The sequence below is a fragment of the Bos indicus genome, chromosome 6, assembly GCF_029378745.1.
Source record: "Bos indicus isolate NIAB-ARS_2022 breed Sahiwal x Tharparkar chromosome 6, NIAB-ARS_B.indTharparkar_mat_pri_1.0, whole genome shotgun sequence".
Classification (NCBI taxonomy): Eukaryota; Metazoa; Chordata; class Mammalia; order Artiodactyla; family Bovidae; genus Bos; species Bos indicus.
In genome coordinates this window covers 116621778-116647144 of record NC_091765.1, presented here as the reverse complement: position 1 = coordinate 116647144, position 25367 = coordinate 116621778, and the positions used below count along the sequence as shown (strand labels likewise).

Sequence of the window (25367 nt, the reverse complement as noted above, 5' to 3'; positions counted from 1 at the left end):
AAGGAAATGGCTTGAGCAGGGTGCTCAGCTTCTCTTTCTGCAGACTTAACAAAGCCACAAATTAGAAAAGGCTTTCGAGGTAATGATTCATTATTGTGTAATGCTCCCGAATTATGAATTGTGAGAATGAACTCATCTAACTTTTCTTACAAAATCGTCTTGTGCTATTAGTACATACTCATATCTTCATTAATAGTACACATGAAAATAATAAAACTTGACTTTTACAAAAATATCCAACATATGCCATCTTTTCCTGCAAGTGGTTCTAAGAGATTTCCAAATCAGGAGGGTGTGTTGAGTGGCCATGTCCATGCCTGAAGCCTCTCCACGGTCACTGTCCATGTGTCCCTGTGACCACTTGTGCTCCTGCCAGACCAAGCTGCTTCTACTTTTAAGAGTATACAAAGACCCTCCTGACCCTATGTCCTGAATTCTCCCTTGTGACGGTTATTTCAGGTCAGCATGAGTGGGTCCTAGGACGCCCAGATATTTGGTTAAACATAATTCTGGAGGTGTCTGTTGAGAGTGATTGGGGATGAGATTAACACCTGCATTGGTCGACTGAGTAAAGCAGATTGTCCTCCTCAGTGTGGGTGGGCCTCATCCATTCTGAAGATCAGCCCTGGGATTTCTTTGGAAGGAATGATGCTAAAGCTGAAACTCCAGTACTTTGGCCACCTCATGCGAAGAGTTGACTCATTGGAAAAGACTCTGATGCTGGGAGGGATTGGGGGCAGGAGGAGAAGGGGATGGCAGAGGATGAGATGGCTGGATGGCATCACTGACTCGATGGACGTCTCAGTGAACTCTGGGAGTTGGTGATGGACAGGGAGGCCTGGCATGCTGCGATTCATGGGGTGGCAAAGAGTCGGACACGACTGAGCGACTGATCTGATCTGATAGAAGAAAAAGACAGCCCCTGTTGCCTGAGCGCCTCTGAACTGGATCATTTGTTTTTTTCCTACCTTTTGGATCACACTGAAACATCAGCTCTTCCTGGGTCTCACACCTGGTTGGCTTTCAGACTAGAATACCTCCATTGGCCCTCCTGGCCCTCAGGCTTTTGGACTTGGACTGTACCATTGGCTCTCCAGTTTGCTGACGGAAGGTCTCAGGACTTGTCAGCCTCCATCATCTTATGAGCCAATTCCTTACAATAAATCTATCTGTTTTGTATTGGTTCTGTTTCTCTGGAAAACACTCACTAACCCATCTCTCAAGGGGTGAAAACTTATTCTTAAGGGAAGAAAGAAATCTTAGATATTACAATGGTTTGTGGCCCTCCCAAAGTTCAATTCTACCACACAAAATTTTGTTCCTTAGTATTATCTCCTTAATATCTTAATTTTTCCTTAGGAGTAGATAATGGAAAATGAAAGCTGAGAACCACTTCTTTATGCCTTTTGTTTGTAAATTCTATTTGCCAGGAGCACCCTCTCCATCTGCTGGGTGCCCTTCAGGGGTGTCCCAGCCTCTAATCTTGCTCCCCTGACATCCATTCTCAATATAATAGCCAGAGTTTTCTCAAAAACATGCATCCAACATGACAGTCCTTGCTCACAACCCTCCATGACTCTCAGTTCCATTTAGAATAAAACCTGACCTTGATTTTGTTAGGTCCCAGGGAATGCTGGGCTTTCCCCTGCTTGAGTCTTGACGGCTGAAAGACCTTTGCTCTGACAGTTACTAGCTCTGGTCCAGCTCTCCTCCTCAGAGAGGCTTCTGTCCCCAGGCACCAGAGAACTCTTGATTGTATCACCCTGTGCTCTGCTGTACCTGAGCCACATCTGAGCTGGAACCTGGGCCTTGCCTCTATCTGGGTGACTTTGGGCAAACCCCGCACCATCTGTGAACTTTTGTTTCTCATCCACAGTAGCAGGCTAATGGTGCCTATCCGGAGAAAGGTTGTACTGATTGCATGAGAGCATGCAGCAGCAGAGTGGCTGGTGCGAAACTGCTTGACAAATGGCCATTATTATGTCACTCATTCATCCAGCAAATACTAGATTGACGTGTGTCCAGTCCTTGCCTGGCAGGAGCTAAGGTTCAGAGATGCAGGAGGCAGACATTCCTATACCCGTCCTAGGCTTCTCTGGGGATACTGGTGAACACCAAGAATCCCAGTCCAGTGCGACGTGCTCTGAGCAAAAGCACAGGGTCTGTGGGAGTGGGGAGCCTGACCCAGGCTTGTGGGGAGAGTGAGTGGGGAGCCTGACCCAGGCTTGTGGGGAGAGTGAAAGTCCCTCGATCGTGTCCAACTCTTTGCGACCCCATATACAGTCCATGGGAATTCTCCAGGCCAGAGTACTGGAGTGGGCAGCCTTTCCCTTCTCCAGCAGATCTTCCTGACCCAGGAATTGAGCCGGGGTCTCCTGAATTGCTGGCGGATTCTTTGCCAACTGAGCTATCAGGGAAGCTGTGGGGAGGGGGGCAGCCCCAAACATTGCCCATCCAGTGGAGTGCTAAGACAAACATCCCCAGCCTGTCCAACTCTACCTTCAGCAGCAAGACCATTCAAGACCCACCAAGAGGAGTGAGGGGTCTTATTCTGCCTACATAATTGATCATATTAGCTCATTCTGGTGGTGGCACTAATCGGTCAGAGGATTAAAAGGCCGCGGGTGCAGCTGGGGTAAGAGGGAAGGTGAGGCGGTGGGTCCTGACAGCAGAGATGAAGGTTGTGGGGCCCAGGAAGAAATGCAAATGAAGGCCCTTGTACCATACACTCTAGCGCCAAGGTCCTCTGCATCTCGGCCCTGTAACCAGCCATGGAGCCAAGTAAGGTAAAACCCGTCTCTTGTGTCTCGGTGTTTGTGAAGGGTGGAGCCCTCCTGAACACGGGGCCCGACGAGGGATCTCTGTGGTACGGGGCTGAGGGCAGACTTGTACCTGGGGCTTCCCGATGACGGGCAAGCGGCCCAGGTAGGAGGGTCCCGGCGGAGTGGCCCCACTGCAGGGCCGGGGAGGGCCTGACGGGGTTCGTGGCCTGTTCGGCGGGTGCATCCGAGGTCGTGAGGAGCGGCTGGACCGCCCTGCGACAGCGCAGGGTCGCAAGGTACCGGGTCCCCGGGCGGTGGCTGCAAAGGGGCAGCAGGAAGACGACGAGGTGGGAAGGGCGCCTCCAGCCCAGCGATTCTAAGCGAGCGGCCAGGTCTGAAGGCTCGCGGCGGCCCCATCGCCCGGGGCGGGAGGCCCCTGACCAGCCGGCAGCCAGACCCAGCGCTCTCCGTCCGGAAACGCGCGCCCAGCCCCCGAGACGGGTCCTTCGACTCCCACTGAGTCACCTGGACTCAGGCGAGGGCCCCGGCCCAAGGTCACAGGGCCAACGGTGGAGGAAGCGGATTCGAATCGGGCCAAGGTCACAGAGCCGTTCCCGGCGGGTCAGAACGCGGGCTCGCCTACCCGACGCCATCCCGGGGGCCGAACCCGGCTGCGGACCGGCGGCGGGGGCGTGGGCGCGGGGGCGTCTGGGAGCCTGTCAAAGAGGCGGAACTCTCCTCACCGCTGGCTCGTAGTTCGCTCACCCGGCCCCGCGCTGGGCCGGGACCCTCCGCTCGACTACAAGTCCCAGAAGGCCGCGCGGCGCGGGCGGGGAGGGGGCCGCGCGGCTCGGGCCCGGGGTGACGTCACCTCCGCATCTCGCTCCCCTTGCCGCAGCCCCTCGCGGCGTCCCGGCGCTTGAGCGCGCGCGGCCTGACGGGAATCGTAGTCCTCACACCGGGCGGCCCGAGCGGCGGGTGCGGGAGCGCGGACTCCAGCTCCCGGCGTGCCCCACGTGCCGGAGGCGTGTTAACGGCGGGCAGGGAGGGCGCGGCCGGAGGGGGAGCGGAGCTCGAGAGGGCGGAGTGAGGCGGGGGGGGGGCGGTGAGGGGGGGGAGGAGAGCGCCCACACCCCTCCCCCTCCCCGCCGCTCCTTCCCCCTCCCCCGACGTAAACTGGGATCCCTTTCCCCTTGTGTCCGCCATATTGGACTCTAACTCTGGTCAGCGGCGGCGCCGGGCCCGGTGGACTCGCCGTCGCTCCCGCCCAGCCGCCGCCCCGCAGCTGCCGCCCGCCCGCCCGCCCGGAGGCGACCCCGGGCAGCGCCCTGCCCCCCCCGCCCCCCGCCCGCGGCCGGCCAGAGCGTGTCCCGCCGCCGCCTCAGCCTCCCCGCCTTCCCCGCCCTCCGCCGCCGCCCGCGGCCCCGCGCCCACTCCGCGCCCTCCCCGCCTGCCCGCCCGCCATGAGCCCGGCCGACGCCAAGCGCGGGGCCAAGCGCCGGAAGAACAAGCGGGGCGGCGGCGGCGGCGGCGGCTCGGGCGGGGGCAACGGCGGCGCGGGCGGCGGCAAGGCCGGCCCGGCGGCGGCGCTGCGCGGCTCCCAGGCCGCGGGCCTGGCGGCCCCGGGCGGCGCGGCGGCGGCCAACGGGCCCCTCGGCGCGGGCGCGGGCGCGGGCGGCGCCGCCCCCGGAGGCTACTTTGAGGTAAGCGGCGGGGGGGCGGGGGCGGTAACGGTGCGGGGCCGGGGCCGGGCGGCTCGCGCGCTGACAGCCTCCCGCGGGGCCGGCGCGGGGGACCGCGGCCCCGGGCTGTGGGAGGCGCCCGGGGCCCGGCCGCCGCCAGGTGCCGCATCTCCCGGGAGCGCGCGGCGCCCACCTGCGCGGCGCTGTCACGGGCCGGGCCGGGGCCGCCTCGGCCCGCGGCGGGCCCGTCCTTGAGGTTTACTCGGGTGCGATTCCGGAGCCGCTGGGCGTCAGGTGGACGCGAGCGAGGCTCGCCGCGCGTGCCCACCTCCTTCCTCCGCGCCCGGCGCACGGTCATCGCCGAGCGCCGCCTCCAAGTTTTCTTGTGCTCCTCCGAAACGGTCATTTGAAAAAAGAGACTGGCAGTCCTCGCAAGTGGCGGCCCTGGCGCTTCACCCCCTGCTCTTTGGAAGTGTTTATAGAGGTAATGAGTGGTATGGTTACTCAGGTATATATTTGAATCGTCATTTTTTTTTTTTTCTTTCTTTCTTCTGTCTTTGAAGACAGCAGCACACACCGCCGCTGCTAGCTGTGGATGGCTGCCACTTTTATTTCGCTCTTGGTCACAACACTTTGCAAGACCCAGGACTGGTACGCGGGTGTGCAGTTGGCAGTCATTTCCACTCGTTCAGTCGGCTGCTGAAAGATAATGGATTTTTTTTTTTTTCCAGGAGTTTGTGTTGTTAGGACTGTTTTAAGTTGCTTTGAAGACATTTGCAGCAGTGAAAACAACCGAAAGCCTCGTAAGGAGTATTTATTTGTGTGCCCGCTTCTGAGACAGAAATTGTTTTATGCGGGATTGTAAATGTTGTGTTGGAACGATAGGTAGTGAGAACAGATAAGAAATCATTGCACGTGGCATGGTTCTCTGGTCCTGATATTATTATCTGAATACATGGTAATGTGTGTGGGCTTTAGTTGTAGCTTATAGGGTTTTGGGTGTTCTCTGCAGTTGTTGGAACTTTCTTTATATTGTCCGCTTTGTTTTGGGTCACAGCCCTGCATTTCACAGTCTTAAGAGCTTGCCATCTTCCAGTACACTGGAGAGCGAAACTGGTGTCCTTCTTAGGATACAGGATGAGGCTTATGCATTTCATGGATGGAGTGCAAATTAAGGGCCGTGTTTGCTGCTTCTGGGGAGGGGAGGCAGGGAGGTCTGCTTTAGTAAATTCTTTGCAAAAATGTTGATAATATTGGCTGCAGCTGGATGTAAAATACATCCATTTTTATTGATTTAATAAAAACAAATTGGCACAATAAAAATTCTTACAGTAGCCTTTCACACCATTATTCTAGGTTTTAATAATTCTCACTTATTTTGCATTATTTAGCTAAAATAACCGTTTAGTTATTATTCGAATGACACTTTTCAAACTTGAATAACTGTCTGCCTAGTATTAATTATCTTGACAGGACTTTTTTTTTTTCTGTTAAATTTATGAGTTCAGAGTTTGGACCGTGTCCCACTATAAGAACTGAATACCTTGAGACTTAATACTGCTCTGCACATACCCTGCACTCACACATGTACACACACACTCACACTGCAGGGTTTACAAAACGATACTCTGATACTTTCTGGTATCTTCAGTTTCGCTCAGTTTCATTAACAATAATGATGGTTGTAATGCACGGATTATTATGTACTGTTAAGTTGTGACCTGCACCTTTGAAAACATTCTTTTCTACTATACTTTGAAGTTTTCAAGCTATGTCTTTAGTTTTAAAAGTACTTCACAAGTGTTTTATTAATAACGTATCAAAGATACTGTTTATGGTAACAGGTGACACCAGTCACAAAAATTCTTTGTGTAATTCTGGAACCTCTGAATTGTTTCCCCTCAGATGGTGAGCTTTTGGGGACACCTCATCTGGGGCAGAAGAGGCACCCCAAACAGTGTTGGTCAACGAGTAACGGTAAATGGGTGCTGGCCCTGCGTTTCCCAGGCAGGCTTACGGTTCTCGGGGCGCCTCGTTTCCATCTCTGGGTTTGCCAGGGCAGAAGGTGCCTGAGAGGAGTGAGAGTAGGCGGGCTGTCTGGATTCTCAGGAGGGGTCTTTGCTCCCCTGTCAGCGTGCTGCGTGGGCCCCACGCGTGGACCCAGGACCACGGCCGTCGGAGGCGGCCTTGAGGCAGAGAGGCCGCTTCCATGTGCAGTTGGCTTCTACGGGGAAATGAGGACTGTGGGATGAATAGGAAACAGCTTAGCTTCTAGAGTCTTCGGCCCATAGCACAGCTCTGTACACAAAATACGCAAAGCCGGGGGACACAGACTTGCTAGGCTCTGTGCCCTGAGGCATAGCCTCACACTGCCCGGCTTTGTAGGCTCCTGGCTTCTCATGTTGTTGGGAGAATTAAACGGTTGGAGGCTGGCAAGTGGGCACACAGGGTTGTGTGTGAACCGGACCCTTGCTGTCAGGAAGCCGGCCTGGCTGGCTCTGCAGGCGCCCTGCTGCAGGACGCCATCGATGAAGCTTTCTCACTCGTGACATGAGGATGTAAAGATGATGACAGACATCTTGGCCCGTCCTGTTCTAACAGCCACGTGTGCTGGTCTGCTCTAACGTGATGATAAAGAGTTAGCCCTGCGTGAAAAGTTGGTAGGTGAAGGATATTATGAAAATATCTTGCTGTTTTGCATCCCTATTTTAAAATATAATTTTCATAACATTCATGATGCATTAAGTGAAGAGAGAAGCTTACAAAATAAAAAAGTGTGTGTGGGAATGTCCAGTGGTGAGGACTCCACACTGCTGAGGACACGGTCTCAATCCCTGGTCAGGGAGCTGAATCCCACAAGCCACACAGCGTGGCTGAAGAAGCAAAACGTTGAAGAGAACAGTGTTTGTAGTAAGGATCCAGTTTTGTAAAGTATCTGTGTGTATATATGTATCTGCATAGGAGAGTATGCAGATTTTTGTATTGTGGAAATCTAGCCATGAAATTAGCTGTTGGGGTATCAATTTACATAACATGTACACGTATGGAGGGCTCAGATGGGCATTTAGGACTCTTTTGTAATGCTGTTAGAGGTTTATGACAGGAAGCTGTTTGGGGTACAGATCAAGGTACATTTTCAAACAGTGATACTACAGTTTGAAAATGAGAGAACATGGTGCATAGGGAGCATTTGTGTTGATAATAATGTAAATCCTTTTTTGTTGCTAAAAAAGTGGCAAGAAGAATTTATTAATGTTTCAGTTTTGTTTAGTCGCTCAGTCATGTCTGACTCTTTGTGACTCCATGGACTGCAGCATGCCAGGCTTCTTCACCAACTCACGGGGTTTACTCAAACTCATGTCCATTGAGTTGGTGATGCCATCCAGCCATCTCATCCTCTGTCCTCCTCCTGCCTTCGATCTTTCCCAGAATCAGGGTCTTTTCCAATGAGTTAGTTCTTCGAATTAGGTGGCCAAAGGATTGGAGGTTCAGCTTCAGCATCAGTCCTTCTAGTGAATATTCAGGACTGATCTCCTTCAGAATGGACTGGTTGGATCTCCTTGTAGTCCAAGGGAGTCTCAAGAGTCTTCTCCAACACCACAGTTCAAAAGCATCAATTCTTTGGCTCTCAGCTTTCTTCATAGTCCAACTCTCAGATCCATACATGACCACTGGAAAAACCATAGCCTTGACTAGACGGACCTCTGTCGGTGAGGTTAACATCTCTGCTTTTCAATATGCTGTCTAAGTTGGTCGTAACTTTCCTTTCAAGGAGAAGGTGTCTTTTAATTTCATGGCTGTAGTCACCATCTGCAGTGATTTGGAAACCCGAGAAATTAATAATTGAAATGTTAATGTTTAAGGGCCATCATACAGTATATCCTCCTAGAGAAGGACATGGCAACCCACTCCAGTATTCTTGCCTGGAGAATCCTATGGACAGAAGAGCCTGGCGAGCCCCAGTCCGTGGCATCGCAGAGGCCTGGACATGACTGCAACTAAGACACAACCCGCGCAGTGTGTCGCCCGGTCAGACGGTGCCATGGTGGACCTTGGGGCACGCTGGGGTCTGTAGCGCCTTCCCCGTGCCGCAGGAAGAGTTGCCACGATGCGATGATGCTCACTCATCACTCTCGGGTTCATGTTTTTTTGGAGGGGTGCTGGGCTGGTCTTCATTGCTTTCTGTAATTGCAGTGAGCAGGGTGCTCTCTAGTTGAAGGCCATGGGCTTCTCACTGCGGAGGCCTCGTTGTTGAGCACTGGCTCTGGGGCGCGGGGGCGCCAGTAGCTGCAGCTCCCAGGCGCTGGACACAGGCTCGGGCGTTGTGGCGCTATGGATTCTTACTCCGAGCCGCGTGGGGTCTTCTTGGGTCAGGGATCAAACCTGTACTACCTGCATTGGCAGCCGGATTCTTCACCAGTGAGTCACCAGGGAAGGCCCTGGTTTGCATTTGCTTCAGTGACCTGAGGAAGTAGGTCCGGTAAAGATCTAGAACCTTGTGTGATTCAGAAAGGTTTGCAGTGGGTAAAGCCACAGGGAGTGTCTCTGTGTGCAGTATTCTTTGTGTGTGTGCACACCCATGGGACCAGTATTTGGACATAGGCAACATGGATAAAAAGTATTCCCAGTACCCTAGAATGTGCCCATGTTCCCCTCCTCGTCATCCCCACTGTTCTTGCGTGTGTTGCCTGTGTCTGATTTTCGCATTACAGTGCTCTGCGGTAGGCAGGGCTCTCCGGCTCAACAGTGTATTTGAGTCCATTCCTGTTGTTGATGCAGCAGCTCACCATTCCTTTTCATGGCATGCAGTTTCCATTGTGCGACTGTCCCGAAACTTAACCATTCTAATATTGACGGACATTGGGCTCATTTTATTTCATGACTGATACAAATCCGGCTGGTATGCACATTCCTGTACATGTCTTTTGGTGGATAGAGGACTCCTTTTGGTCGAGTGTAAACCCAAAGTGGAATTGCTCAGTATACATCTGGCTTGACTTTAAAGATACCGTTAGAATTTTTCCAAGTGGTTTTATTATGTGCTAATTTAAAAAATTAACATGTAATTATATCTATCTATTTATCTATCTATATATTGTCAGTACAGCTCAGTCGCTCAGTCGTGTCCGACTCTTTGTGACCCCATGGACTGCAGCACGCCAGGCCTCCCTGTCCATCACCAACTCCCAGAGCTTGCTCAAACTCATGTCCATCAAATCGGTGATGCCATCCAACCATCTCATCCTCTGTCGTCCCCTTCTCCTCCAGCCTTCAATCTTTCCCAGCATCAGGTCTTTTCTAGTGAGTCAGTTCTTCGCATCAGGTGGACAAAGTATTGGGGTTTCAGCTTCAGCATCAGTCCTTCCAATGAATATCAGGACTGATTTCCTTTAGGATGGACTGGTTGGATCTCCTTGCAGTCCAAGGGACTCGGAAGGGTCTTCTCTAGCACCACAGTTCAACAGCATTAACTCTTCGGTGCTCAGCTTTGTTTATGGTGACTATTGGAAAAACCATAGCTTTGACTAGAGGAACCTTTGTCAGCAAAGTAATGTCTCTGCTTTTTAACAGGCTGTCTAGCTTGATCATAGCTTTTTTCCAAGGAGCAAACGTCTTTTAATTTCATGGCTGCAGTCACCATCTGCAGTGATTTTGGAGTCCAAGAAAATAAAGTCTGTCATTGTTTCCATTGTTTGCCCAGCTATTTGCCATGAAATGATGGGACCAGTTGCCAATATCTTAGTTTTCCGAATGTTGAGTTTTAAGCCAACTTTTTCACTCTCTTCTTCCAGTTGCATCAAGAGGCTCTTGAGTTCTTCTTCACCTTCTGCCATAAGGGTGGTGTCATCTGTGTATCTGAGGTTACTGGTATTTCTCCCGGCAATCTTGATTCCAGCTTGTGCTTCATCCAGCCCGGCATTTCTCAAGATGTACTCTGCATCTAAGTTAAATAAGTAGGGTGACAATATGCAGTCTTGATATACTTTCCCGATTTGGAACCAGTCTGTTGTTCCACGTCCAGTTGTAACTGATGCTTTTTTGACCTGCATACAGATTTCTCAAGAGGCAGGTAAGGTGGTCTGGTATTCCCATCTCTTGAAGAATTTTCCACAGTTTGTTGTGATCCACAGAGTCAAAGACTTTGTCGTAATCAATAGAGCAGAAATAGATGTTTTTCTGGAATTCTCTTGCTTTTTTCTATGATTCAACGGATGTTGGCAGTTTGGTTCCTCTGCCTTTTCTAAAATCCAACTTTAACATCTGGAAGTTCTCGGTTCATGTACTGTTGAAGCCTAGCTTGGAGGATTTTGAGCATTACTTTGCTAGCGTGTGAAATGAGTGCAGTTGTGTGGTAGTTTGAACATTCTTTGGCGTTGCCCTTCATCGGGATTGGAACAAAAATTGACCTTTTCCAGGCCACTGCTGAGTTTTCCAAATTTGCTGACACATTGATTGCAGCACTTTCACAAGCCTCATCTTTTAGGATTTGAAATAGCCCAAATGGAATTCCATCACCTCCACTAGTTTGTTTGTAGTGATGCTTCCGAAGGCCCACTTGACTTCACATTCCAGGATGTGTGGCTGTAGGTGAGTGATCTTTTTTTTATAGTTCTGCTGTGTATTGCTGTCATCTCTTAATATCTTCTGCTTCTGTTAGGTCTATACCATTTCTGTCCTTTATTGTGCCCTTCTTTGCATGAAATGTTCCCTTGGTATCTCTAATTTTCTTAAAGAGATCTCTAGTCTTTCCCATTCTATTGTTTTCCTCTATTTCTTTGCATTGATCACTGAGGAAGGCTTTCTTACCTCTTTTCTATTCTTTGGAACTTTGCATTCAAATGGGGATATCTTTCCTTTTCTCCCTTGCCTTTTGCTTCTCTTCTTTTCTCAGCTATTTGTAAGGCCTCCTCAAGCAACCATTTTGCCTTTTTTCATTTGTTTTTCTTGGGGATGGTCTTGATCACTGCCTCCTGTACAATGTTACGAACCTCCGTCCATAGTTATTCAGGCACTCTCTATCATCTAATCCCTTGAATCTATTTCTCACTTCCACTGTATAATCCTAAGGGGTTTGTTTTAGGTCGTACCTGAATGGTCTGGTGATTTTCCCTACTTTCTTCAATTTAAGTCTGAATCAGGCAATAAGGAGTTCATGGTCTGAGCCACAGTCAGCTTCCAGTCTTGTTTTTGCTGACTGTATAGATCTTCTCCATCTTCAGCTGCAAAGAATATAATCAGTCTGATTTCGGTATTGACCATCTGGTGACGTCCATGTGTAGAGTCTTTTCTTGTGTTGTTGGAAGAGGGTGTTGCCATGACCAGTGTGTTCTCTCGGCAAAACTCTGTTAGCCTTTGCCCTGCTTCGTTTTGTACTCCAAGGCCAAACTTGCCTGTTACTCTAGGTATCTCTTGACTTCTGCTTTTGCATTCCAGTCCCTTATAATGAAAAGAACATGTTTTTTGGGTGTTAGTTCTAGAAGATCTTGTAGGTCTTCATAGAACCATTCAACTTCAGCTTCTTCGGTATTAATAGTTGGGGCATAGACGTGGATTACTGTGATATTGAATGGTTTGCCTTGGAAACGAACAGAGATCATTCTGTCGTTTTTGAGATTACACCCAAGTACTGCATTTTGGACTCTTGTTGGCTATGAGGGCTACTCCATTTCTTCTAAGGGATTCTTGCCTGCAGTAGTAGATACAGTGGTCATCTGAGTTAAATTCGCCCATTCAAGTCTATTGTAGTTCACTGATTCCTAAAATGTTGACGTTCACTCTTGCCATTTTCTGTTTGACTTTCCAATTTGCCTTGATTCATGGACGTAACATTCCAGGTTACTATGCGTTATTGCTATATCTGTCTATATAGGTAGATAGATGTGTGTGCGCGTGTGATGGTTTAGTCACTAAGTCGTGTCCGACTCTTGAGATCCCGTGGACTTTAGGCCACCAGGCTCCTCTGTCCATGGAATTTTCCAGGCAAGAATACTGGAGTGGGTTGACATTGCCTTCTCCAGGGGATCTTCCCCACCCAAGGATCAAACCAGGGTCTCCTGCATTGCAACTGGTCTCTTGGATTGTAGGCAGATTCTTTTTACCGACTGAGCCGCCAGGGAAGCCTGTATATGTGTGTGTGTGTTCGTTTATATACGTGTGTATATATACACACACACACACATATATATACATTCATATGTATACACATGCAGTGTGGCTTGCGGGATCTCAGTTCCCCGAACAGAGACTGGACCTGGGCCGTGGCAGTGAAAGCTTGGCATCCTGACCGCTGAGCCGCCAGGGAGCCCTGCCCGCGGCATGTGCAGCTTCGTGTGTCTCCGTCAGTGTGCGGAGCAGCGCCGTTGCCCAGACAGGCTCCCTGCAGCTGCTCCTGTGCAGTCGCTCTCCTCCCTGCCCCACTCTGGACAGTCATGACTTTGTTACTATGGCTTTGTCTTCTTGGGAAGTCATATAGATGGGATCATACGGTCTGTAACGTTTTGAGGCTGGTTCCTTTCACTCGGCGTAGTCACTTTGAGTTTCATCCCGATTTGTGCAGGTTTCAGCAGCTTGTTCCCGCCCACTGCCGGGTGGTCTTCTGTTGTGTGGGTGGATTGCCGTGACCATCTTCTCTTGGTGCACACTGGGGTCCTTTCAGTTTTTGTTGGTAATGAATAGAGCTGCTGTAAAACATTTGTGTACAAGTTTTCATATGAAAGTAAATTTTCATTTCTCTAGGGTGAATACCAAGGAATGAGAGCAGGGTCAGTGGTAACGTTGTAAGAAACTGCCAAACTGTTTTCTGAGCAGCTGTTCTGTTTTAACTTCCTGCGAGCAGAGGTGAGAGTTCAGGTGCTCTGCGTCCATGCCAGTTCTCGATACTGTTAGATGTTATTTTGTGCTGAGTTGCTTCGGTCGTGTCCGACTGTGCGACCCCGTGGACTGTAGCCCACCAGGCTCCTCTGTCCTGGGGATTCTCCAGGCAAGAACACTGGAGTGGGTGCCGTGCCCTCCTCAGATGTTACTTTAACCATTAATGAATAGGTGTGTGGTGGTGTTGTGATTTAGTGTGCATTTCCCTAGTGACTGTTACTGAACGCTTCATTGATTTGCCATTCTTGTATCCTCTTGGATGGAGTGTTTAAGACTTTGCTTTTTTTTTTACTTGTTTTATTTTCTTTCTTTTGACTTTTGAGAATTCTTGATAATTCTTGTTATGAATCTTAGGTCAGATTTGTGATTTGCAAAAACAGTTTCAGGCTGTACCTAGTCTTTAAATTCCATCAACTTTTTGTTTTTTTGCAAAGAAAAATTAAATTTTGATGAAGTTCAACTTTCCAGATTTTTTTTTATAAATCATACTTTTTGGTATCATGTCAAAGAACTATTTGATAAAATCTCATAAAGATTTTTTTCTGTATTTTCTTCTAAAAATGCCCTAGTTTTACGTTTAGATTTGTGATTCATTTTGAGTTGATCGCATATCAGGTATAATTTTGGGCAGGATGGATGTCATGTTCGTCCCAAACCCATTTGTTCTACCCTTTCTCCATTGAATTGACTTTTCACTTGGGTCAGAAATCAGTTGGGCTCGTTGGTGTGGGTTGTTTCTGGGTTGTATTCTGTCCAGTGATCTCTGCGTCGGTCTCAGTGCTTGTGCCACACTGTCTCACTTACTGTGGATCTTATACATTAGTAAGATGATTCCTCCAGCTTAAAATTGTTTTTGCTGTTTGGTCATTTCACTTTTCCATACATTTTAGAATCAGTTTGTCTGTGTCTACGAATAATTCTACTTGGGCCTTGATTAGAGTAGCATTAAATCTATAGTCAGTTTGGTGGAGAATTGACATGTATACTGTACTGAATCCTCCAGTCTGTGAACATGGTGTGTGTGGTTCTGTTACATTTATTTGGTCATCTTTGATTTTTTAAAAATTGACATAGCATTGACATACAGCACATCTTTGATTTTTTTCTCCAGTATTTTATACTATAGTATCCAGCATACATATCCTTTACATGTTTTGTTAGATTCATAAAGTATTCCATTTTTTTCAACTTCTGTAAATGGTGTTTTGAAGAATTTCTGTTTCTATTCGTTGCTAGTATATAAAAGTTATTAATTTTTGTGTATTCAACTTTTATCTGTTGATCTTGCTAAAATCATGTATTCTGGGAATTTTTGGGGGGATTTACACTTTAAAAAATATTTGCTGCATTGGGTCTTCATTGTGGAATGTGGGACAGTCGATCTTTAATTGTGGGGCCCCTGTGATGGGAGCATGGGGTCTTAGCCACTGGACTGCCAGGCAGGTCCCTTGCTGCATCTGCTTTTATAAGGTATGTGTGAATAGTTTTCTTAGGTTTCCCTTGCCTGGCTTTGGTGTCAGTGTGACGCTGGCCTCATAAAGCAATTTAAGAATTGTCCCTTCTCTGTTAGTAGCTTGCACTTTTTAGAGGAGAGCTGGTCCATCTCATCTTAACTGTTGAGTTTCTGTGTGAATTGTCTCTGGTTTGTGAGGATTCTGTGTTCTCTCTTTGATTCCTGATACTGTTTATTTGTCTTCTCTCTTTTCTGCCAGTCTTTCTATAGGGTTTTCAAGTTTTTAATCTTTTTAAAGAACCAGCTTTTAGTTTTATTGTTTTTTCTCTTGTCTTTGTTTTTATTTCATTAATTTAAAAAAATTTTTTTGAAAAATTTATTTCTTACTCTTTGTCTTATTTCTTGCTTTGAGTTTGTTTTGATTTTTCTTTTTCTAATTCCTTAAAGTAGAGGCTTGGATTATTGATTTGAGACTATTCTTCTTTCTTAAAAATACGTATTTTCAAGATAACGCATTTCCTAATATACATACTTGTGTGCATGCTGTATACTCTGTCTAAGCTGTAATTTAGCTTCATCCCACAAATTTTGGTGTTGTACTTGAATTTTCATTCAGTTTAAAATATTTTCTAATTTCCCTTGAATCTTCTTCTTTGATATTATTTAAAAGTCTGTTGTTTAGGGGCTTCCTTGGTGGTCTGGTGGTAGAGAGCCTGCCTTCCAGCGCTGGGCACGGGGGCTCTCCCTGGCGAGGAAACTGAGGTCACGCACGCCTGCAGCTGGTCTGGAGCTGCACCACGGCGAGGAGCCTGCACATCGCAGCGAAGGCCTGCATGTGCCTGAGACCTGCCGCACCCACGTAATTAGGTAAAAAGGTTGTCGTTCAATTTATCATGTTACTGACTTGTAGTCTAATTCTAGTATGGTCAGAGAACAGCTTTTATGATTTTAATTCTTTGAAAAATTTTAAGGTTTTAATGGTCTGTGTTGGTGAATATTGCTTATGTACTTTAAAGCATGTAAATTCTGCTGTTGTTGAGTGGAGTGTTTGCTTGAATGTCAAGTTAAATTATTTTAATTCTATAGTTTAAAAGAGCTTTTATTGGGAGATGGCTGATTTACAACATCGTGTTTCAGGTGTATAGCAGAGTGAGTGGGTAGTTCACTAATTCCGTATTCTTGACGGCTTTTTGGTTACTAGTTCTGTCAGTCACTGAGAGCGGAGAGTTGGAGCCTCTGGCTGAAATTGTGGGTTTCTTGGTTTCTCCTCACAGCTGAGTTTTGTGTTGTGACTTCAAAGCGCTGTTGTTCGTGCATATGCGTTTTTCATTGTCATGTCTTTTGGTGACTTGATCCTCTTTTTTCACTTAGGTTATGTCCGTCTTATCCCTGGCAGTTTTCTTGGCTCTGAGGCCTTCTTCATCTGATGCTACAGAACCACTTTAGCCTGTTTTAATTGGTGTTCGTGTGATACAGCTTTTTCTGTTATTCTGCTGTTAACTACCTGTGCTCCTTTACTCAGTGGGTTTCTTACAGACGGCTGCTTGATGATTTCCGCCAGTCATGCCCATTCCCATTTTCATCTCACTGGTGTTCCGTCCGCTTGGAACGCTCTTCCTAGCGCGAGGCCTTTTTCCTGGGGAGGTACTGAGGCCTGTTTGGCGGCACTGTAGCGTGCTTCTCTGCATTCTATGACGCGCATTCTATGACGCGCTCTTTTTTGACTCCTTCGGCCTTCTGAATACGCATGGGGCACAAGGTGACTTTATTTTAGAGACCATATAATCAGAATGAGCTGAAATAGAGTAATTTGTATCTCGAGGGCTGCAAGACATTTTTTTAACTGTACGATCAATGTTCTAGATTGTTGTTGCTCCCCCAGCTGTGTGTGACTCTTGGTGACCATGGACTGTGGCACTCCACGCCTCCCTGTCCCTCACCATCTCCCAGTTTGCCCAAGTTCATGTCCATTGCATCAGTAGTGCCATCCAGCCATCTCATCTTCTGATGCCCTCTCCTCCCCTCAGTCTTTCTCAGCATCAGGGACTTTGCCAATGGGTCGGCTGTTCGCATCAGGTGACCAAAATATTGGAGTTTCAGCTTCAGCATCAGTCCTTCCAATGAGTATTCCAGGTTGATTTCCTTTAAGACTGACTTGTTTGATCTCCTTGCTGTACACGGGACTCTCGAGTCTCCCCAGCACCACAGATTGAAGGCATCAATTCTTTGGCGCTCTGCCTTCTTTAACAGTCCGGCTCCCTGGTTTCTAGATTATTTTAGAGTAATTCCAGTAATGTTTGTGGCATTTAATTATCACGTCTCCTGTGGAAATGAACTTTTTCTCATTCACAGAACACAAAGAACATTTTTCTCTCAAATTAACTACATTATTAGTTACACGTTGAAACTTAATAAGAAGTTAGTAGATTTAACATTTCATGACCCAGGAATTTTATTTTTTCATAAACTTTTCATTTTGGAATAATTTTAGACTTACAGAAAAGTTGCAAAGTTAGTATATAGAGTTCTCATACTCCCTTCAGCCAACTTTTCCTAATGTTGACATCTTCCTTAACCTTGGTGTATTTGTCAGAACTAAAACATTACAAATGGTACAGTATTATTAACTGCAGACTGTCTGGGTTTCACTAAGTTTTCTGCAGATACCCTATTTGTGTTCTTGGATTGATTCCGGGACATCTCATTGCATTTAGTGACCCCCGGTTTTTTCTCTAGAAGTGCGTGGCAGTCACTGCACTGTGGTGAATAGCCTGGCAGGGGAGCCGCTGTTTCCCAGTTCCTGCTGAGAGCCTGGCTCCCTCTGTGGAGGCTCCTAAAGGCGGGTGTCAGTGCTGGTGCGTCCCGGCTGACGGTCGGGACAGCCTGGAGAAGGCGGTTAGCAGCCCTCTGCCAGAGCTGTTTGGCTGCCTTGGTAAGGAGATCCCGTAAGTGGATTCTTGACGCTCCTTGTAATATTGTTGTTGGTGTCTGGTTTTAAAAACATGAAAAGCAACATCACTCACTAAGTGGCTTAAATTGTAACTACAGTCAGTATTATTATTTTTTGAGTGTACCACATGGCTTGCGGGATCTCAGTTTCCCAGTCAGGGAATAAACCTGGGCCACCTCAGTGAAAGTGCCAAACCCTAACCACTGGACCACCAGGGACTCCCCAGTGCTCTCTGTTCCTGTAAAAGAACGGTAGGGCAGTTGTATCTCACTTTCAAAGAGAGAAAACAGGAAGGTGGGCTCTCCCAGCTAGTCGTTCCCGCTGCGTGTCTCTCTGCATACGTGTGCTGACTGTCCTCCGTGTGTGTGCACGTTTACTGGTGCCCTTGCTGCTCCGGTTGGAGTGCTGGCACGGGCAAGTCAGGACTTACAGAGCCTCAGAGCTGAGCGGGACGGCGACAGAACACACATCTGTTGCCCGACAGTGCTTGCTGCCTGAGGAAACCGAGGCCCGGAGAGTCGAGCTGGAAGATTCCTGTGATGGTCCCAGTGAGGGTCCCTGCTTGCAGCCTTCAGCTCCTGGTGGCGCTGGTCACTGACCAGTAACTGCCCAAGAGACAGAGTCCTCCTGTTACTGTGGTCTTGCTTGTCTCACCCCAGGCTGCACAGCGTCTCCTTCCCCACGCCCGGCTTCGCCCCCGCCCTTCACCTTCTCTGCACGTAAATGCCGCTGGCCTGAGCAGCTGGAGCTTTCGCCCGTCCTTGCTGACACCTTTCCTTGTTCTCCCTCCCGTGCGTTGCCTACCAGACTCTGGCAGAACTGCAGGTTCCCATCCGTCTTGCTCTCAGCCAGCTTCCTTCCGCCTGCTGCCACCCCGTGTCTGGCACCGGAGCAGCCATGGTGCTCTGCTCGCGTGGTGCGGCCTGCACAGCGGGAGTGGGCTGTGCCCTGTGGTGCTGCGTCTTTTTTTTTAAAATACTCACTTGGGTGTGTTAGCTCTTAGCTGTGGCACGTGGGATCTTGTGTCGTTGAGGCCTGGGGGATCTTCAGTTGCAACGTGTGGGAGCTAGTTCCCGGACCAGGGGTGGCACCACGTGCCCTGCACTGACAGGTGGCTTCTTACCCTGAGGCCCGCCGGGGACCCCTGTTGGGGCTGCCTCTGCCCAGCGCTGTCCTTGCTGCTTTGCTCGCTCACTGCTCTGTCTCTCCAGGGGGCCACGTCCTGTCCATGTGGCAGGTGCTGCCTTCAGCAGCCTGGGCTGTGAAGTCCTCAGTTTGGCCACAGCCCTGGGTTAGAACGGATCACAGGCCCCGGTTTACTGGGCTGTTCTCTCTAAAGTGAGCTCCGAGGCTTATCCAGCACGTGGTACATGCGGAGAAAACTTTCCTCTGAAACCCAGCCAGGTCACGTGAGCTCCTGCAATTCCGCCCTCTTCCCCTTTTTCCTGAAGTGTGCTGCTCTTGTCTTCTAATTTGGAAGGAAACATTGTCTTTGTTGTTTTTCCACAGTTAATCCTATACTCCAGAGGTTCTAACTGTCGATTGGAGCAAGTCTGTTAACCCCGGAAGCTCGCGGCAGTGTGTGTGAGCATGGCCTGGCTCTCTCATCGTCCCTCCTTTCCTGTCTTGAACCCTTCCTCCTCTGTTGGGCTGTGTTCGTTAGCAGTGAGCTTTTGCTGCTGCTGCTGCTAAGTCACTTCAGTCGTGTCCGACTCTGTTTGACCCCATAGATGGCAGCCCACCAGGCTCCCCCGTCCCTGGGATTCTCCAGGCAAGAACACTGGAGTGGGTCGCCATTTCCTTCTCCCATGCATGAAAGTGAAAAGTGAAAGTGAAGTCGCTCAGTCGTGTCCGACCCTCAGCGACCCCATGGACTGCAGCCCACCAGGCTCCTCCGTCCATGGGATTTTCCAGGCAAGAGTACTGGAGTGGGGTGCCATTGCCTTCTCCGAGTGAGCTTTTGCGCTTACCGTTTTTTCCTTCCCTCTCAGTCTGTCTCTCGCCCTTCACTAGCCACTCAGCCACATCTCTGTCGGACCTTTCCCACCTAGCTGCCGCCAGATCCCTTGGAACGCTGGTGAGCGCTGCTGCGTCTCCTCCTTCACCCTCAACTCCTGCTTCCCCCTTACGTGCCTCTCTCACCTGCCTCTTTAATCAGCCTTCCCCGAGACCACCGTGACCTTCTCACCAACTCCTGTGGCTGTCTTTGAGTCCTGGTATCTTTTGAGTCTGTTGCATCTGACCGTGACTGCATGCGCCTTTCTGGAACACTGCTTCGCCGTTCTCCGTGGCGCTGTCCTGCTCCCTCTCCCCTGCGCTTGAGCATTCACCTCGATGCCGGGAGTCTATGTTCAGCTCTTCCTCTCAGGTTCAGATTTACGCTTGGTGCTTTTACCATGTGTTGGTAGAGGTTTCTGATCTTAGTTACAAACTTGGAGGGTTGATAAAAGTCTAACATTGTGCCTCCTACTCACTAGAATGGTGGTGGAGGCCTGTTTTCCCCTCATCTGTTCCAAGTGAACTCAGCTGGCCCGTGTTTAGACTTTGAAGTAGGGCTTAGGTATTACTGGTTTGTTTGCTAGAAAACTTAGCAAGAGGTGCTTTTGTCTGAAGATCTCAGGCTGGCTCTGTGTGGTTGTCCGCTGGACATGTCTGTCAGGTGAGAAAGTTGTGCTTGATACTAATCTTGAAGGTCTTTCCAACGTTGTATCATAAACTGAGTGTGATTGCCACTCCTTAGTCACACACTTAGACTGCCCGTCACCCAGGGGAGGGGCCTCAGGCGTGTGGAATATGCAGAGGCCCACGTGGAGTAGGTGAGGTGCTCCCTGGGGCCGCACGAAGAGCAGGTTGGTCCGTATTTTCAGGTAAGACATCGCATTTCATAGACGCTTAGTGTGGATCGAGGCTGACAACCGCACTGATCCTCGGAATCAGGAGTCTCATGATTCCTGCGGTACCCTGAGGCAAGAGAGGATGCTTGTGAGCTTAGCACAGTGTTGATGCCTATGGCAGTTAATGAGTGCTCATTAAGTAAGTTCATTACTTTGACTGCTAGTTTTAATTAAACTGGGCCTCGCAAAACAGGTAGTCTTAAAAGGAACCCTGGATTGGAGAGAATGCCAGTAATGAGAGCACAGGAAACAGTAAGGAAATGGATGGCAGAGCCGCCACCACTGCCTCCTGTGTCAGCTCTTTGTTAGCCGTATAGTAAGGCTGAGAGCAGACAAGTGACGCAGAGATTATTTCAAGTGTGAAGTTTTATCCAGATTTACTAACGACGTGTCCAGAGCGGCTGTCGTGTCTTGAGATGTTGGACAAGGACAGCAGAGAGCCTCACGGTCACAGTGTCCACAGGCTAAGCACACGGAGGAGAAGCAGCACCAACTGTTGTGCAGCCATGTTTAGAGTCGTAACAGTGCTCCATCTAGTACCCTGCACAATTTCATTAAGCTTAAGCGTGGACTACTTTTATTTTTATTGGAATATAGTTGTTATACAGTTCAGTTCAGTCGCTCAATTGTGTCAGACTCTTTGTGACCCCATGGACTGCAGTACGCCAGGCCTCCCTGTCCATCAACAACTCCCAGAGCTTGCTCAAACTCATGTCCATTGAGTCGGTGATGCCATTCAGCCATCTCAACCTGTTGTCCCCTTCTCCTCCTGCCCTCAGTCTTTCCCAGCATCAGGGTCTTTTCCAATGAGTCAGTTCTTTGCATCAGGTGGCCAAAGTATTGGAGTTTCAGCTTCTGCCTCAGTCCTTCCAGTGAATATCCAGAACTGATTTCCTTTAGGATGGACTGGTTGGATGTCTTTGCAGTCCAAGGGACTCTGAAGGGTCTTCTCCAGCACCACAGCTCAAAAGTTCTTCGGTGCTCAGCTTTCTTTATGGTCTAACTCTGACATCCATACATGACTCCTGGAAAAACCATAGCCTTGACTACACGGACCTTTGTCAGCAAAGTAATGTCTCTGCTTTTTAATATGTTGTCTAGGTTTGTCATAGCTTTTTTTCCAAGGAACAAGTGTCTTAATTTCATGGCTGCAGTCACCATCTGCAGTGATTTTGGAGCCCAAGAAAATAAAGTCTGTTATTGTTTCCATTGTTTCCCCATCTGTTTGCCTTGAAGTGATGGGACCAGATGCCATGATCTTTGTTTTCTGAATGTTGAGTTTTAAGCCAGCTTTTCCACTCTATTCTTTCACTTTCAACAAGAGGCTCTTTAGTTCCTCTTCACTTTCTGCCATAAGGGTGGTGTCATCTGTGTATCTGAGGTTATTGACCTTTCTCCCAGCAATCTTGATTCCAGCTTGTGCTTCATCCAGCCCGGCATGTCTCAAGATGTACTCTGCATATAAATTAAATAAGCAGGGTGACAGTATGCAGCCTTGACGTACTCCTTTCCTGATTTGGAACCAGTCTGTTTTTCCATGTCCATTTCTAACTGTTGCTTCTTGACCTGCTTACATATTTCTCAGGAGGTAGGTGAGGTGGTCTGGTATTCCCATCTCTTTCAGAATTTTCCACAGTTTGTTGTGATCTGCACAGTCAAAGGCTTTGGTGTAGTCAGTAAAGCAGAAGTAGATGTTTTTCTGGAACCCTCTTGCTTTTTCTATGATCCAGTGGATGTTGGCAATTTAATTTCTGGTTCCTGTGCCTTTCCTAAATCCAACTTTAACATCTACAAGTTCTCAGTTCATGTACTATTGAAGCCTGGCTTGGAGAATTTTGAGCATTACTTTACTAGCATGTGAAATGAGTGCAGTTGTGTGGTAGGTTGAACATTCTTTGGCATTGCCTTTCTTTGGGATTGGAATGAAAACTGACCTTTTCCAGTCCTGTGGCCACTGCTGAGTTTTCCAAATTTGCTGGCATATTGAGTGCAGCACTTTTTTTTTTTTTTTAATTTTATTTTATTTTTAAACTTCACAAATTGTATTAGTTTTGCCAAATATCAAAATGAATCTGCCACAGGTATACACATGTTCCCCATCCTGAACCCTCCTCCCTCCCCATACCATCCCTCTGGGTCGTCGCAGTGCACTAGCCCCAAGCATCCAGTATCGTGCATCGAACCTGGACTGGCGACTCGTTTCATACATGATATTATACATGTTTCAATGCCATTCTCCCAAATCTTCCCGCCCTCTCCCTCTCCCACAGAGTCCATAAGACTGATCTATACATCAGTGTCTCTTTTGCTGTCTCCTACACAGGGTTATTGTTAGCATCTTTCTAAATTCCATATATATGCGTTAGTATACTGTATTGGTGTTTTTCTTTCTGGCTTACTTCACTCTGTATAATAGGCTCCAGTTTCATCCACCTCATTAGAACTGATTCAAATGTATTCTTTTTAATGGCTGAGTAATACTCCATTGTGTATATGTACCATAGCTTTCTTATCCATTCATCTGCTGATGGACATCTAGGTTACTTCCATGTCCTGGCTATTATAAACAGTGCTGCGATGAACATTGGGGTACACATGTCTCTTTCCCTTCTGATTTCCTCAGTGTGTATGCCCAGCAGTGGGCTTGCCGGATCATAAGAGTGCAGCACTTTCACGGCATCATCTTTCAGGATTTGGAATAGCTCAACTGGAATTCCATCACCTCCACTAGCTTTGTTTGTAGTCATGCTTTCTAAGGCCCCTTAACTTCACATTCCAGGATGTCTGGCTCTAGGTCAGTGATCACACCATCGTGATTATCTGTGTCGTGAAGATCTTTTTTGTACAGTTCTTCTGTGTATTCTTGCCATCTCTTCTTAATATCTTCTGCTTCTGTTAGGTCCATACCATTTCTGTCCTTTATCGAGCCCATCTTTGCCTGAAATGTTCCTTTGGTATCTCTGATTTTCTTGAAGAGATCCCTAGTCTTTCCCATTCTGTTGTTTTCCTCTATTTCTTTGCATTGATGGCTGAAGAAGGCTTTTTTATCTCTTCTTGCTATTCTTTGGAACTCTGCATTCGGATGTTTATATCTTTCCTTTTCTCGTTTGCTTTTCGCTTCTCTTCTTTTCACAGCTATTTGTAAGGCCTCCCCAGACAGCCATTTTGCTTTTTTGCATTTCCTTTCCATGGGCATGGTCTTGATCCCTGTCTCCTGTACAATGTCACGAACCTCATTCCATAGTTCATCAGGCACTCTATCTATCAGACCTAGGCCCTTAAATCTATTTCTCACTTCCACTGTATAATCATAAGGGATTTGATTTAGGTCATACCTGAATGGTCTAGTGGTTTTCCCTACTTTCTTTAATTTTAAGTCTGAATTTGGCAATAAGGAGTTCATGGTCTGAGCTACAGTCAGCTCCTGGTCTTGTTTTTGCTGACTGTATAGAGCTTCTCCATCTTTGGCTGCAAAGAATATAATCAATCTGATTTTGGTGTTGACCATCTGGTGATGTCCATGTATAGAGTCTTCTCTTGTGTTGTTGGAAGAGGATGTTTGCTATGAGCAGTGCATTTTCTTGGCAAAACTCCATTAGTCTTTGCCCTGCTTCATTCCGTATTCCAAGGCCAAATTTTCCTGTTCCTCCAGGTGTTTCTTGACTTCCTACTTTTGCATTCCAGTCCCCTATACTGAAAAGGACATCTTTTTTGGGTGTTGGTTCTAAAAGGTCTTGTAGGTCTTCATAGAACCGTTCAACTTCAGCTTCTTCAGTGTTACTGGTTGGGGAATAAACTTGGATTACTGTGGTATTGAATGGTTTGTCTTGGAAATGAACAGAGATCATTCTGTCGTTTTTGAGATTGCACCCAAGTACTGCATTTCGGACTCTTGTTGACCATGATGGCCGCTCCATTTCTTCTGAGGGATTCCTTATTTGACAGAACGTGATCCACTGGAGAAGGGAATGGCAAACTAGTATTCTTGCCTTGAGAACCCCATGAACAGTATGAAAAGGCAAAATGATAGGATACTGAAAGAGAAACTCCCCAGGTCAGTAGGTGCCCAATATGCTACTGGAGATCAGTGGAGAAATAACTCCAGAAAGAATGAAGGGATGGAGCCAAAGCAAAAAGAATACCCAGCTGTGGATGTGACTGGTGATAGAAGCAAGGTCCGATGCTGTAAAGAGCAGTATTGCTAGGACCCTGGAACGCCAGGCCCGTCTTTGTTGGTGCAGGGTGTATGCCTCAGCCCTGTCTCCTGATTGCCCCCTTCCGCACCTCACGGCTGTGTGCCTGTTCTGTACGTCTCCACCTTGGTTGGTGTGTAGTCGCCAGGGCGTTTCTGGCTCTTTGCGGGCCCTTGGACTGTGTAGCCCGCCGGGCTCCTCTGTCGGTGGGATTTCCCAGGCAAGAACACTGGAGTGAGTTGCCATTCCCTTCTCCAGGGGATCTTCCCGACCTGGGGGTCAAACTCGGGTTTCCTGTTTGACCGGCAGATTCTTTACCAGCTGAGCCATTGTGTCTTTCCCTGCCCTGCAAACAGGAAGGATGAACTTGTTTTGAGGAAACTTAACATTTCTATATGGTTCAGCTGCAGAAGCAACTTCAGCTAATTTGTACAGACAGAGATTTAGTATGGAGAATCAGAAATGTACAACGTTTTGGAAGGGGTTGGGGAAACAGGGTGTGTAAGCTGGGCTTCCAAGAATGATTTCCAGAGCAGAAGTACTGCGCCCAGCCATGGGTCCG

The 25367-nt window shown here is 48.1% G+C and overlaps 1 protein-coding gene across 2 annotated transcripts in view; it reads left to right on the top strand.

Moving 5' to 3' along the window:
• Positions 1-4021: 4021 nt before the first annotated feature.
• Positions 4022-25367, top strand: part of FAM193A (family with sequence similarity 193 member A) — a 151580-nt gene continuing 130234 nt past the window's right edge. For both annotated transcript variants that reach the window (XM_070791906.1, XM_070791905.1), the window contains exon 1: positions 4022-4465. In XM_070791906.1, coding sequence (XP_070648007.1) covers positions 4226-4465 — 240 coding nt within the window. In that variant the 5' untranslated portion in view covers positions 4022-4225. The remainder of the gene's footprint in view (positions 4466-25367) is intronic.